At 40.6% G+C, this 16543-nt stretch overlaps 1 protein-coding gene across 1 annotated transcript; it reads left to right on the forward strand.

The window, feature by feature from the left end:
• Positions 1-4377: 4377 nt before the first annotated feature.
• LOC119526099 (NADH dehydrogenase [ubiquinone] 1 alpha subcomplex subunit 2) lies at positions 4378-4758 on the forward strand. The gene has a single exon (XM_037824956.1). The coding sequence runs from the start codon at positions 4380-4382 to the stop codon at positions 4677-4679; it is 300 nt and encodes a 99-aa protein (XP_037680884.1). The 5' UTR covers positions 4378-4379; the 3' UTR covers positions 4680-4758.
• Positions 4759-16543: the final 11785 nt, after the last annotated feature.

Raw genomic sequence — 16543 nt, forward strand, 5'->3', positions numbered from 1 at the left:
GCTTTCAGAACTTGCTCCTTCTCTTCTGTGTTTGATAGTGTGATCAGTATATGTCTCGGAGTGGGTTTATTTGGATTTATTCTATTTGGAGTTCGCTGAGCATTTATGATTTGTGTATTTATGTTGTTTAGAAGATTTGGGAAGTTTTCCCCAACAATTTCTTTGAATACTCTTCCTAGACCTTTACCCTTTTCTTCCCCTTCTGGGACACCAATGAGTCTTATATTTGGACGTTTCATATTATCTATCATATCCCTGAGGTCCATTTCGATTTTTTCAATTTTTTTCCCCATTCTTTCTTTTATGTTTTCATTTTCCATTCTGTCATCTTCGAGGTCACTGATTCGTTGTTCAACTTCCTCTAGTCTTGTACTATGAGTGTCCAGAATCTTTTTAATTTGGTCAACAGTTTCTTTAATTTCCATAAGATCATCCATTTTTTTATTTAGTCTTGCAATGTCTTCTTTATGCTCTTCTAGGGTCTTCTTGATTTCCTTTATCTCCCGTACTATGGTCTCATTGTTCATCTTTAGTTCTTTGAGTAGCTGCTCTAGGTGCTCTGTCTCTTCTGGTCTTTTGGTTTGGGTGCTTGGGCTTGGGTTATCCATATCGTCTGGTTTTTTCATATGCTTTATAATTTTCTGTTGTTTTTGGCCTCGTGGCATTTGCTGAACTTGATAGGGTTCTTTTAGGATTTGTAGACCAATTGAAGTCCTTATCTCTAATTTATCAGATCTACAGCTTCGTGGAGTACACTTTCTCTAACTAACCAGCAGGTGGCGTCCACGAGCCACTTGTTCTCCACAAGCCAGTTCTCCCCTGCTTAGCCTTTTTGGTGAGTGGGGGAGTGAGTCTTGTGGGGTCCAATTGGTGTACCAAGCTTGCGTGTGTAGTTGGTGTTGCCTGCCCTGTATATGGGGCGTGTTTCTGGGCAGTCAGGGAGGGGGGGGGTGGCTCTAACAATCAAATATCCCTGGTGATCCTAGAGTTTTAAAGCTGCTGCAATAGTCTAATCCTTCAGTTCAGTCCTGCCACAGTTTGTCTCTGCCACTGACCCACAAGTCCTTGGTATTGGCGTATGGCTCCTGAGACTTGCAAGTGGGCCCCTCTTCCAGGCCGTGCACCCTGGGTCCTCTGTTGAGGGATGACTGTGCTATGTCACAGGTGAGTGCCGTCCCCCCAGGGCTGTTCTGGGCTGGTGGGCTGTGTAGGGAGGCTCCCAGTCTGCTGAAATGATGGCTGAATGGGGCTTTTTTAATTCATACTGCTCTACCTTCCCAACTCTGGGACTATCAGCTGAGGTTGCAGGGAAGGCTAATGTCCACACCCAGTTTTGTGGTGTGTGCCTGTTATTTGAAGCACTTCTGTCACACTGGGTTGTCTGGGGCAGTTCTGGGCTATGGGGCTGGCGATGGGCAGGAGTGTTTCCTGTCCACCAGGATGATGGCTGTGGGCGGACAGCCCCCTTTTCTTGGGAAGTTGTGGTGTTTAGTGAATTTTCTCAGCCACTGGATTATTGCGTTTTGTCTCAGAGCTCTCCTAGTTCTGCTCTTGACTTGACCTGCCCAGACAGTAAGTCTTTGAAGCTTTCTGTATTGGGCTTCTTAGAGTAATTGTTTTAGAAAAAGAAAAAAGGATTAAAAAACAAAAAAAACAAAAAAAACGGGCCCTCCTCGGAGATCTAATGGGTTATTGAAATGCTAAGAGACAAAGCAACCAGGGCCATTAAGGAAAGGTCCACAGGGCAGAGAGATCAGCTTTTCTTTGGGATTTGCACATGCGCCTCAGGGCCCTTCCCCTTTCTATGTTCACCAGAACTCCAAAAATCCTCCGCTTTTATTTTGGAGTTTTTCGTGTTGTTTTTTTTCTATGCCTGTCTCCTTTCTGCTGGACTGGCTGCTCTCAGATTCTCTGGTGTCTGGTCTCAGTCTGTCTATGGTTGGAGTCTGTATCAGTAGAATGAGTTTCCGATAAGAGCAGCCACTGCAGTTCTCCCTTCTCCTTCCGGGAGCTGACAGCCCCTCCTCCCCCGGGACTGAGCCTGGCAGGGAGGGGCGCGGGTCCCCTGGCCACAAAAACTTACAGATTTCGCTGATCTCAGCAGTTCCACATTTTCATGAGTGTTGTATGAAGTATGCCCAAAGTCAGATTGCTCTGTGGTGTCCAGTCCACGCAGTTCCTGGCTTTCTACCTACTTTCCTGGAGGAGTAACTAAAACATACAGCTCACCAGTCTGCCATCTTCAGGTGCTCTCAAAATGCTTACATTTTTAAAATTAAAAAAAAAAGTTCTCCTGCCAGTGAGTCACATACGTCTGTCTCTATTACCCCATCATCATCTGCTAGCTCAGGTAGAGAAGCCCTACCTGAGAAACCCCCTTCCCTTCATCTTTTAAAATTTGTTTTACAAATAAAATTGTTCTTGACTTTTTTTCTATTTAAAGAGATACATGCTTAAGATACACATTTCAGACAATACATAAGGGCATTGTAGCAGACTGAATTGTGTACCCCAACAAAAATCTTATTCCATGTCCCTGTGGGTGTGAACCCATTTGTAAATAGAACCCTTTGAAGATGTATTATCAGTTAAGATGTGGACTCACTTGTGAATAGGATCTTCAAAGATCCTATTTGCATGTGGTCCAACTGAATCATCAGGGTGGGCATGAGCTTTATTACTGGAGACTCTATAAAGAAAAGTCAGAGAAGACCACAGGAAGAAGCTGGAAGTCAGTGGAAATCAGAAGAGCAGATACAAAGAGAGATGTACTGGGATTGCCATGTACTGGGATGCAGAGATGCAAGCCAAGGAACCCAAGGATTGTGATGAACCAACCCCAGAACACTGCAGACTTCAGGAAGAAAGCATGGCCTTACTGATGCCTCGATTTTGGATTTCTGGCCTCTGAAACCATGAGACAATAAAGGCTTGTTTAAACCAACCCATTGTGTGATATTTTTCTTGGTTGCTCTGGCAAATGAAGACAGGCATAAAGAAGGAGATCCAGTATAGGGGTAAGAAGGTGGGTTCTGAAATCACATTGCTTGGGTTTAAATCCTAACTCCTTGGGTGACTGACATAATTTCTCCAAGCCTCAGTGTCTTCTTCTGCACAATGGGGATCATGCCTGAAAATATTATAGACATTATTATTAAAAACCACATGAAATATTATAGACATTATTATTAAAAACCACATGAAATCTCACCACTACCACTCAGAGACAACTCTTGCTATCACTTTGGAGAGTGTGCCCCACCACCCCGTCTGTATGCACACAAACAGGTACAGATACACCTCCAGCAAGCTGTGCCCAGTGAAGTAGCATATCACAATTTCTTGGTGTGAGGTTGGGGAACACAGCAATGGGGTTTGACAAACTTCTACAGATAATTCTGACTGACTCTCCATTATCTAGAAAATCCCTGGACACTTTACACAAATGGGGGTGTGGGAGCCCTTGGCCCCCAAGTGTCTTGAAGACTGCACATAGCAGTTTGCTTGACCTAGGACAGTTAAGGTTTGACCTATTCACCTTGTAATATCAGGTGATAAATGTAATCTATACCTGAAAGTACCTCCTCCCTGAGACTCCCTGAGATACTGTTATATACAAGATAATCTATAATCCTCCCCTCCACCCTGTTGATTACAATCAATCCCTCCCTGCTCCCAGCCCTATGCTTTCATACCCATTGGAATGTTGAGCCCTTATAACCAGCTTATTCAGCCCCCCCCCCCAAAGTGCAGACTATTTCCACATTGTGCTCTGAACATGCCACCATTCAGAGCAGCTCCTGAATCCATTCAGAGAAGCTCCTGATTTCGTGACAACGTGGCTCGACTTCTCCACCCTGTAGGTAAGCCCTATAATAAAAGCTCATGTCTCAGAACGTGTCCTGTGCTTTCTTTAGTCCTCTGGCTACAAAAGCCCTCTTGGGCCATGACAGGGGGTCATACCACAGACACTATTTTGTAAACTGCTTTTTACAATCTACATCGTTATCCTTAATGGCTGCACAATATTACTTTTTGTTGTCATACCAGAATTTTAAAATGAATCCTATGTCAATATTAGATTTTTTTTCCATTTAAAAGTTATAAAATTTGGTGTTGAACATCTTTGTATATATCATTAACTCCTTATAGCAAATTCCTATTAGTGAAATTACTGTATCAATGGGTTTGAACATTTAAAATTTTTTATACATATTGCCACAATACCTTCAAGGAAGATTATATGGATTCATATTTCCATCAAAATTCATCCAACCAATATTTACCCAGCGCCTGGTATGCAGCAGGCATTGTTTAGTCATAAGAGAATCCTTCACACCCTTTTGCCTTTAAAAGGGAGGTTCAGAGTATGAAAAAAGATGGCGGCACCTACGGCAATTCGGACGGTCGGGGCAAAACTGGGCTTGCGTGAGATTCGCATTCACTTATGCCAGCGTTCGCCCGGAAGTCAGGGCGTCAGGGACTTCATCGAAAAACGCTACGTGGAGCTAAAGAAGGCGAACCCCGACCTGCCCATCCTAATCCGCGAGTGCTCGGATGTACAGCCTAAGCTCTGGGCCCGCTACGCATTTGGTCAAGAGAAGAATGTCTCCTTGAACAACTTTGGTGCTGATCAGGTAGTCAGAGCTGTGGAAAACGTACTAAGTGGCAAAGCTTGAAGCCTCCACTGAGGGTTGAGAGCAACAGCCCCTGAGCCAGGGCTCTGCTGGACTGAGTACAATGTGGAAAAATGTTTTCTCCTGCTCTCTATAAAGCTTGTGCTGTAAAATTAAAAAAAATAAAATAAAATAAAATAAAATAAAAAAATAAAAGGGAGGTTCAAAATTCTGCCCTAAGGCTCCTGACCTCTAGCGAAGATGCTAACGGTTACTCGCTTATCCGTTTGGTTAAGGGGGTACACAGAATCTACCACGCCCTTTTCCCTCCCGGGCAGGCGACGTCATTTGCTTCTCTTTGCTGCCACCTTGTGCTCCAACAGGAGACGTTCATTGTCGAAGAATCTGACAGCAGCTGACAACACCCCAACTTGCGGGGCACGGAGGGCTGCGGAAATAGGACCCTGCCAGTCTGACCTCGGTAGTCTGTCCTAAATGGATCTGGGTTGCAAGGAGTGAGACCTCGGGGTTTCAGTGCCAAGGGAGCCCTGGGCCAGAGCCCAGAGGAGGCCTTGGAATGGAGGGGAAGAGCTCGGGACTGGGCTACAGAGACCCGGATTCTAGATTCGGGTATCCCTCTGATTTGCTTTGGGGCAAGGTTGTTCTTTCTTTGCTCTCAGTTTCCTCCCAGTGAATTAAGAGGTTGGCCCAGGCCAGCATTTTGCAAACTGCAGATGGTGACCCATTAGTGAGCTGTGAATTCTTTCAAGTGGCAAGCGTATGAATGCATTTATGTATGTACTCAAAAAGGGTGAAATAAGAAATAGTGGAAAATGTCAAAATGCATGGCACACAGTCAAGGTAAATATTGTTTCCTGAACACTCACTACTCAAGGGTGTCCTGGGTTACACTGTAAAATGTATTTTTACTGAGGGTTGTGGTCAATAGGGTTTAAAGGCCTCTGAATCAGGGGTCCATAGGGTCCTCTCAAGTGGAGCTTTCCGTTCTAATTCAGCTATTCAGGTAAGAAGCCCCCACATTGAGGAAGCTTTGGGGCTGTGCTGACTTGGTCTTTTCTCTTTCCTAGCCTCTTCTCAGCTGTTCCAAGATGATAAGAAGCCCCAAGCTCTAATGCAGATGACCAGTTAGAGTTTCCCATGGGACCCCAAAGCAAACAATAACCACCTAAAAAAAAAAAGTCAGCTTTTAAACCAGAATTCCCTTAGAGCAGCTTACTCCCTGAGGTGCCCAGGATGGGATGAACAACGCAGGTGCAAATGCTTCTGACTGGCAGAGGCACTGGGTGGAGCCCCAGTGCCAGGTAAAGAACCTGTTTTCCCTGCTCATTACCACCTATGGGACCTGTAGAGGGCAGTGAGGAGAACCCATGAACCCAGCATGGGAAGAGAGCAGCAGCGGCTTGATGACCTCGAGGCTCTGACCCAGAATGCTGGAGTGGGAGGGGGTGACTGTTCCACCTGCCTCAGGAGCCTCTGATCCTGCCCAGGTGGGTCCTGTGTGGAATGAAGCTCTTAGGCAGCCACAGAAGGCAGGGGCTGCCATTAGGGGGCAGCAGAACTCTAGTGTTGGAGGTTTGGGGTCTGGCTTCAAGGTTAGTGGCAAGAGGTAAAGGAGTCCTATTAATAATCAAAGGCAGCAGGAAGCAAAGAGCCTCCAGAGAAAAGCAGCCTGGCCAGCTCTACCCCAGAGAGCTCCAGGAGGAGGACAGATTTCAGCTTTCAAAATAGCGGTTCCCAGTGATATGCTGGAGCTGACCTCTACAGGCTCATAAGAGCTGACGGTTACATTTCCAAAAATTGTTCAAGCCAGTAGATAAACACAGCCATTGTTAAAAACGTATGATTAAATAAAATCTATTGAAATAAAAGGTAATAGACATTCTAGGGGCCAGAGAGCAAGGAAGCCGGGCCAGCCCCAGGGCCTTGAAACCCCTAGAAGACTCAACTAATCATTGTAGAAGTCCAAAAGAAGTTATTCCTTCAAGCAGGCCCAATAAGATGGCATTTAATATTTTTGGACCAAGTAAAGAATCTTAGAACATTCCTGTGAGGACAAAACCCTCAGGGGAAAAGGAAGTGGTGAGTTTGATGACTCTACACCTGCACAGACTCAGCAGCGCCTGAACCTGCTTGCTGGGAGGACAAGAGACATTGTTGGGTCCTCAGTCAATGCCACCCCACCCTGGGCACACCAAACAAACCCAGGATTTTCAGTGGTCAGATAGAGTATAGTGGGTGCCTCCGAATGAGTGAATGACACCCCTGAAATACAATCAGCATCTTCTTGCTGGCATTCGAGGGTGACACGTGCTCTCACTTGGAGGTGAATGGAATGTGAAAGAATGCCTGAGTGTTGTGACTTTGGACATGGTCTGTGGTGCTTTCCTAGCTTTTTGTGGTCAGAAGACATGGTCTGGTTCCTTAAAGCAGCAAGTTCATAACCATTTCTGGAGTTATCTGTGCCCAGAAAATCTTGTTGGTTCACATCCCAGAAGATGGCCTATGGTAGAATTGAAATGGAAACTTAACAAAAAGAACTGAGGAAAGGAGAAAACACAAATGGATGGGAAAGTTGACCAAGGCCAGTGTGCTTTGGCTTCTTCTCCTTTTCTCCTCTGCAATTATGTCTCTATTTCCAACTCAGAGTTCATAGGAGCCAGGCTTGAGCCTCTGAGTTGCTTTTGGACTGTGATGCTCAAGTTATTTTAAAGAGTCATGTATCTGAGGTTGGAAAGCATTTCCTGGGACTCTGGCTGCAAACTGAACCTTGGCTAGATCAGATATGTCCTAAAAGTCAGCAAATCTCTATTAAGGGAAGGATGTGAATTAGCTGAACACAAAGAGACGTTTCCTGCTGTGATTGACACGTTCCAGCGACTGTATGGTTGTGTGGAGGAGTTGGGTCATTAGCACGGCTGGGAGAGAACAAGAGGAAACAGAATAGAACTTCCTTTGATTTCTTAAACATAAAGATCTTTCCAGCCAGGATCATTGAACACCCCCACCATCACCCCAGGGGCGATCAATTACAGATCAAGGGCAGAGAATGTACAAGATGAGCCTGGAATATTTTGTAATACCAGAAAGCAAGGAATCCATCAAAGACTGCTGGGATCATGTCAGAAGGACCCAGAAACTAACTTGAAGAGGCCTCCACTGCCCAGAGATGTGCCCATTTGGTCTTCAATAAGAACAGTAACTGCAAGGGATTAAAACCCATCAAATATGTACAGAATATTTAGATTTTGTGGGCTCATAATGATATTTTAAACATAATAATTTGTCAACTTTGGAGAATGCCAGAGGACCAACTCATTATTATGAAAACTGATAAAGAGACAGAAACAAGCATTTAGTCAGTGTTTCTTGTATTAACTATACCTCACCATAACAGTTGTTGAGGGAAAGTTTCCTTTTATAAAAGTACTACAGTCTTCCAGAGGCTGTCCTGGAGGTTACTCTTATGCAAGCTTCAGCTAGATATGCCTATGGCCACAGCATGATAAGCCCAAGTCAACAGTAGTCCCGAAAACCCTAAAGAATACCTGGATCCCTATCAGAGACACTATAAAAGTTTCACTCCCTGATTATATTCTTCAGAAACTTGAAACCTTCAGAGAACTCCTATGCCAGTTTAGTCCCAAACCCAGAGGCAACAGCCTTTTCAAGAACATCAACTAGATGTGTCCCCTTTGCTCATAAAGTTGACACCCCTTTTCAACATGAACAAGTTAGGGTGGTCACTGCCTAGACATCCCCGAAGATTGGGAAAGTGATTAAACTAGAGGAAAGGGTAGCCTTAACAGACAAGATGGCATTTAGCAAAGGATTATGAATACTGAATCTCTGTTTAATTTTCTTCTTCTTAGTTGCTAGGGTATTAGAATAGCTAGAAGGAAAGAATTGAAATGGTGGAACTGTAACCCATAGCATTATTTGAAATTTGCTCTCTAACTACTTCTTAAACTGCAATTTGAAAGTTATCACCTTTTTGTATATATGTCTTATTTCACAATAAGGAAATAACTGAAACTATGGTACCATAATTCATAACATTTTTGGAAATTTTCTATATAACTACTTATTAAATTGAACTTTGAAAGTTATTACCTTTGTGGATATATGTTATATTTCACAGTAAGGAAATACCTGAAACTGTGGAACTATAACCCAAAACATTCTTTGAAATTTGCTCTCTAACTACTTGTTAAATTGCACTTGGAAAGTTATCACTTCTATGTATATATGTTATATTCCACAATAAAAGATATGATTATAAATTTTTTTAAAAAAAGTACTCCTGGCTATAAGAGTAGGAATAACAGAATTTGAATATCACCATTTTGCAAACTTGTAATAAAATAATGGATCTAGGCAATGATCAGTGGCTGCTAACATCACAAAATAAGAGAACCCAAAATTATGGGACTTGTGATGGAAATCCACACCATCTTTGAAGTCTTCATCTCAGAAAATTCAGTCTGAATCAGATCAAACCTCATCTTGAGAGGATTGTGGGAAATGGTGGAGTGGGGAGCTCCAAGACTCAGTCCTTCCAAAACAACTACTAAACAGGCAGGAACTGTCTGAAATAGCTATTTTGGAACCAGAGGCCAGAAGAAGACTGTACAGCATCCAGGGAAGATTGAGAGGAAGAGGCTGATAAAGTACAGTAAAGAACAATAAATTGTTCTCTCCACTCGGCGGCTACAGGCATCCACCCCTACTATTGCAGCAGGCTGCCGAGGGATCCAGCCCCTGGCTAGCTCGCTGGGGACAGAAAGGGACATGAAAATCCTCTTCCCCAAGAACAGGAGTGGGCATGGCTGATCACTGAACATGGCTTTTGACAAGTGAACTTGGATCACTAGGGGTCCGGCTCTGAGGGCAGCTATTGTTTTAACCTGCCCTGGACAAAGGTGGTAGCAGCCATTGTTTCAACTCTTCCTGCCCTGGGGGAGCAGCTGTGGTGGAGACTTATGGATGCTGTGTTTCCTCAGAGCTGCAGGGGACAGTTAGTTGAAGGGCTGCATTTTCTGGGCAGGTCAAGAAAGCACAGCACTGGGGAGCTGTTAGAGAAGCTCTTGCTGCCCTTCCTGACTCCCTCTCTGAAAGGGCACTTTGGAGCTGGTCTGCACCCCCTTCGTGGGTCCTGGGCCCTATTTTGGCTGGAAGGGACTGACTTCGGAGTCCTCTCTGGCATGCCCCTCCTCCCAGAATTTTCACTCCAGGCAAAAGCAGCTTGAAACAATGAAGAGAGTATCAAAAATAATAGAGGCAGACGAGGGCTTCAAACACATGGGAGAGGGAGGTCTGTCTCTTGGGGAACAGAGGGGACAAGCAAACTCCTGTAAACAGGGAACTCCAAAACAACTAACCAACAAAAGCCCAGGAAAGACAGAGGCCCAGATAGGTAAGGAAAACCCTGCACAGTGCATTTGCCTCAGGCACACATACCTGATAGGACTAAGCTCAAGAAAACCTCTGTCTTATCACTAGCTGGTTACAAAATCAAGAAACAGACATCTCAGAGAATAAACCCCAGAATTAACATTTTTTTTAATCTTCATTTTATTGAGATATATTCACATACCACGCAGTCATACAAAACAAATCGTACTTTCGATTGTTCACAGTACCATTACATAGTTGTACATTCATCACCTAAATCAATCCCTGACACCTTCATTAGCACACACACAAAAATAACAAGAATAATAATTAGAGTGAAAAAGAGCAGTTGAAGTAAAAAAGAACACTGGGTACCTTTGTCTGTTTGTTTCCTTCCCCTATTTTTCTACTAATCCATCCATAAACTAGACAAAGTGGAGTGTGGTCCTTATGGCTTTCCCAATCCCATTGTCACCCCTCATAAGCTACATTTTTATACAATTGTCTTCGAGATCAGAATTAACATTTTAAAATATTAAAATACAGAGTGTACAAAAAAATGTACAAGACAAAAGAAACAGAAAATGATGGTCAATCCAAAGGAAGAGGATAAAGACCCAGTAAGCACCAAAGAAGATAAAAATGTGGACATGCTGAACAAAGCCCTTAAAAAACTGTTCTTAAATATGCTCAAGGAGATGAAGGAAAATACAGAGAAAGAACTAAAGGATATCAGGAAAACAATGAATTAGCAATATGAGAGTCTTAGTAAAGAGATAGAAATCTTAAAAAGGAACCAACAGATATACTGGTGTTGAAGATGACAATAACTGAAATGAAAAATGCCCAGGATGGATTCAAGAACAAATTGGAGCTGACAGAAGAAAGAATCAGTAAACTTAAAGACAAGACATTTGAAATGAGTCAGGCTGAAGAGCAGAAAGAAAAATGAATTGTTAAAAGTGAAAATAGCCTAAGACACCTGTGGGACACCAATGTATACATTATGGGAGTCCTAGAAGAAGAATGAGAGAAGGGGACAGAAGAAATATTCAAAAGAATAATGAAAGAGAACTTCCTAAATTTAGCAAAAGATGTGAATATGCACATCTAAGAAGCCTAGAGAACACCAAACAGGATAAACATGAAGAAAAATATACTTCGTCATATATTGATCACACTATTGAATACAAAGGACACGCAGAGGGTTCTGATAACTGCAAGAGAAAAGCAATGGTCTTTGTACAAGCAGTCCCAATTAGATTGAGTGCTGATTTCTCATTAGAAACCATGGGGGCAAGAAGGCAGTAGGTTGAAATACTTAAAATCCCAAAAGAAAACAATTGCCAGTCAAAAATTTTATATCCAGCAAGACTTTTTTCAAAAATGAGGGAGAGATTAAGACATTCTCAGATAAATAAAAGCCGAGAGAGTTCATCACCACTAGAAATGCCCCATAAGCAATGCTAAAAGGAGATCTACAGACTGAAAGCAACAGACATTAAACAGTGGTTCAAATAGGCATAAGGAAATAAAGACCTCCAGTAAAGTAACCATTTGGGAAATTATAAATGTCAATACTATTGTAGTATATTGTTTGGTATATTACAACACTTCGTACTTCCTACAGGTGCTAAAATGCAAATGCAAAATGATAAATCTATGTTTTGGGACATATAATGTACAAAGATGTAAGTGTTAACCAGTGCCAAAAGAAAAAAGGTTGGGGAATGGAGGGGTATAGGAAAAGTATATGTACGTGCAATTGAAGTTAAGATGGTATCAAACCAAATATGATTGTTATATATTTAGGATGTTGAATTTTAACCCCATGGTAACCAAAAGAAAAATAGATGAAAAATACATCCAGATAGAAATTAGAAAGCACTCAATAAGGTACAACACAAAAATCAAATAAATATAAAAGTAGGCATTAACAAAAGTGAGGGACAAGAAGGGTATAAGATAAAGGCTAAATAGCAAAATGGCAGAATAAAGTAGTGACTTTAAATGTAAATGGATTAAACTCCAGTCAAAAGGCAATGATTGGTAGAATGGATAAAAAAAGCATGAGCTAACTGTTTGCTGTCTGCGAGAGACTCACCTTAAATTCAAAGACACAAGTAGATTGAGGGTGAAAGGATGGAAAAATTATATCATGCCAGTAGTAACCAAAGAGAACTGGGGTGGCTATGCTAATATTGAATGAAATAGATTTAAGTCAAAAACAGTTATGAGGGGAAAAGAGGGTCATTGTATACCAAGAAAGGGGACAATTCAACAGGAAGAGTAACAAATTATAAATATATATGTACCTAATAATGAAGCAAATACTGACAGATTTGAAGGGAGAAACTGATGGTTCTATATTAATAGTAGGAGAATTTAATACACTACTCTCAAAAATGGACTGAACATCTAGTCAGAAGATCAATAAGGAAGTACAAGACTTGAATGATACTCTAAACCAACTAGACCTAACAGACATATAGAACACTTCACCCAACAAAAAGAGAAAACACGTTCTTTAAGAGTGCACATAGATCATTCTCCAGGATAGATCATATGTTGGGTCACAAAACAAGTCTCGGGGGAATTAACTACAATTCTTCTCAAACTCTTTCAAAAAACTGAAGAGGAGGGAACACTTTCTATTCAATCTATGAAGCCAACATCACCCTCATACCAAAGCCAGATAAAGATACCACAAGAAAAGAAAACTACAGACAAACACCTCTTATGAATACAGATGCAAAAATCCTCAACAAAATAGTAGCACACTGAATCCAAAGGCATATTAAAAGAATTATACACCCAAATCAAATGGGATTTATCCCTTGTATGTGAGGTTGGTTCAACATAAGAAAACCAATTAATGTAATACAGCACATTAACAGAATTAAAGAAAAAAAAATATCAGATGATCATCTCAATTGGTACAGAAAAGGCATTTGACAAAATCCAGCACCTTTCTTGATGAAAATGCTAGGAATAGGAAAGCTCTCAACTTGATAAAGGGCATTTTGAAAAACCCACAACTAACATCCTACTTAATGGCAGAAGACTGAAGGCTTTCTGTCTGTGATCAGGAGCAAGACAAGGATGTCCACCATCACCATCACCTCTGTTATTCAAAATTGTACTGAAGTTCTTGCCAGAGCAGTTAGGCAAGAAAAAGAAATAAAAAGTATCCAAATTGAAAAGGAAGAAGTAAAACTTTCCCTATTTGCAGATGATATGATTCTATATACAAAAAATATTGAAAAATCCACAAACAAAGCTCCTAGAGCTAATATATGAATTCAGCAAATTGGCAGGGTACAAGATCAACACCCTCAAATCAACAGTGTTTCTATACACAAGCAATGAACAATTGGAAGAAGAAATCAAGGCAAAAATTCAGCTAAGTATAGAACTGCTATATGACCCAGCAATCCCACTACTAGGTATATACCCAGAAGAATTGAAAGCAGAGACTCAAACAGATATTTGCCCACCAATGTTCATAGAGGCATTATTCGTAATTACCGAAAGATGAAAGCAACCCAAGTGTCCATCAACCAATGAATGGATAAATAAAATGTGGCATATACATACAATGGAATATTATTCAGCTGTAAAAGGCATGAAGTTCTGATACATGCTACAACATGGATGAACCTTGAAGACATCATGTTGAGTGAAATAAGCCACACAAAAGGACAAACATTGTATGATCTCACTGATTTGAAACAATTAGAATAAGCAAACTCACAGAATCGGAATCTAGAATGTAGGTTACCTGGGGACAGGGAGGGGATAGGGAATGGGAAGTTAAGGCTTAAAATGTACAGGGTTCCTATTTAGAGCGATTGAAATGTTTTGGTAATGGATGGTGGTGATGGTAACACAACATTGTGAACAGTAATCAACAGCACTGAAATAGATATCTGAATATTATTAAAAGGGAAAAACGTTAGATTGTATATGTGGTAACAGAATAAAAATTTTTTAAAAAATCCATGGAACTACACTACATAAGCAGTAAACCCTAAATTAAACCATTGACTATTTAATTAATAGTATAATTATTAAAATGTGCTATCATCAGTTGTAACAAATGTTCCACACCAATGCAAGGTGTTGGTGGTGGGGTGGTATATTGGAATCCTGTATTTTATGCATGATTATTCTTGCATAACTTCCCTAATAAAAGTTAAAAACCTCATCTTAATTTACATCATGGGGATTCAGTCAGAAAAATGCAGAATACAGGAAATTCCATGACAAACTATACAGAGAGATCCTGTAGATTTAAAAGAGACTTGAGACATGTCAATCATCTACAACATGCAGACCTTGTCTAGATCTTGATGAAAACAAACTCACTATTTAAAAAAAGAGAGAGAGTGAGATCATTTGGGAAATTTTAATTCCAACTAGGTGTGTGGTATTTAAGGAATCATTAATTTTTGTAGTTGTGAGGGTGTTATTATGGTTATGTTTTTTAAAAAGGACATTTTAAAAAGCCACATATTGAAATATTTATGGATGAAATGACATATCTTGGATTTGCTTCAAAATCTCACAGAGGGGGTTGGAATCTGAAGGTGGGAGAAGGGTGTGGATGAGACAGGATGGCTGTGGTTGATGGCATTCTAGCTGAATGATATGCTATTAGATATACCATTCTTTCTACTTTGTTGGTGGTTAAAATTGTCCATAATTAAAACATCTTTCAAAAATCAAAAATAAAAGCAAGGTCATTCATGCCCTAGTTTTCCTCATCCATTTGAAGAAACAAAAACAAATGTAATAAAACACTAAAAACTCATCACTTTCAAATTATTATACTGGAGTCCATATCATCTATGATCTTGGAGTTATTTAGGTCTACTATATCTGTATTGTGGGAATGCTATATAATGGGCTGCTGCACATCTCTTCCTGACTCCACCTTCAGTGACATCATGTTAATAGCTTAAAATTGGCCATGGTAGGAGAATTTACACCATCGAAATCAGTAATTTTTTTTTTTTTTTTACAACCAGTTGTTACAAACATTTAACAGCACACCACTAAGGTTCACTCCCTTCCCAGCTCCAGTTCTCTGATCTCTTCCTCAACCCCACCAGCCACTACTACCAACGTGAGTCTGGGAGAGAGTCCGTTTCAGTGGCAGGGAGATGTAAGACTTTGACCTTGAACACTGAGAAGACTTAATGACCTTATCTGGGCCAACAGACATGGGAAGAACTTACAACAGAGACTGAAGTTCAAAAGGGGAAAGGACACTTCCCTCTCACCCCCCACCCCTGGCCTCCCCCCGACTTCCTCTGTTCAGTCCATGACACCTGGGGAGCAGGTAGAGGAAGAGACAATGACCAGCTGGGAGGAGAGAAGAACCAGGAGACTCATGATAGCTATCTAGCAAAAATTCAAAGGACTGGCATGTGAACAAAAGTTTTAGATCTGATCTATCTGGATCCAGGAAGTAAAACTTGGGCCAAGAATGACGTATTTTGACTTAATATGAGAAAGGACCTCAACTAGAGCCATTCAAAGAGGGAATGAGTTGACTCGTGTGCTACTCCTTCCCCAATGGGTGGATTGGATAAAAGAATCATACAGAAAGTTGACTAAAGTCATGCTATTCAAGTCCACAGACCCATATCAACAACATCACCCATGAGTTTGTTAGAAATGCAGGATTTCAGGCCCCACTCAGACCTACTGAATCAGAATCCATGTTCTAACAAGATCTCCAGGTGATTTGTGAGCACATTATACTTTAAGAAGCATTAAACTAAATTACCTTTTAGACACCTTTGAGGGGATACTCATTTCATCATTTTTTTTTATCACAGTACAAAACTGGAAAAATCTAACTCTGTATAATTTGGGGAACAGGTTAAATAAATTATAGTAAATCCATACAATAGAATATAGAATAATTATTCCCCCAGTAAAAAGAATGAGACACCTTCCATGTACTGGTATGAGTAAACTCCAAGTTCATTGTTAAGTAAAAACGCAAAGTCATTCCTAAAATCAAAATTAGTTCTAGATCAAACAAATATTTAAAAAATAAATTTGAAACTATGCATGTGTCAGAAGAAAATATGGAAGCATATTTTTACATGTGTGGAAGGTCTAAGTAAGACCCAAATCCAGAGATCATAAAAGAAAAGACCAATAAGATCAGACACATAAAAATCACACATTTCTACTTGGCAAAAACCACCATAGAAAGGTAAAAACACAAATGAGAGATTGAGAAAGTATTTGTAATATCATAAACATGAGGTTACTTTAATAAATGAAGGACGCTTGTAAATCAATAAGAAAAAGTCTAACAATTTAATAGAAGAATGGATATAACAAAGACAATTTAATAGAAGACAAAGGATATAAATAGTTCACAGAAAACAAAATGCAAATAAATGCCTTTTAAATATGTAAAAGAATGCTCAATTTAACTCATGCAGAATGCGAATTAGTGCAACATTAAGATATATTTTTCACTTATCAGATTG

This window comes from Choloepus didactylus, chromosome 2 (assembly GCF_015220235.1).
Source record: "Choloepus didactylus isolate mChoDid1 chromosome 2, mChoDid1.pri, whole genome shotgun sequence".
Classification (NCBI taxonomy): Eukaryota; Metazoa; Chordata; class Mammalia; order Pilosa; family Megalonychidae; genus Choloepus; species Choloepus didactylus.

Coding starts and splice junctions, on each gene's coding strand:
- LOC119526099 (XM_037824956.1), top strand. CDS start 4,380: ATGGCGGCACCTACGGCAATTCGGACGGTCGGGGCAAAACTGGGCTTG.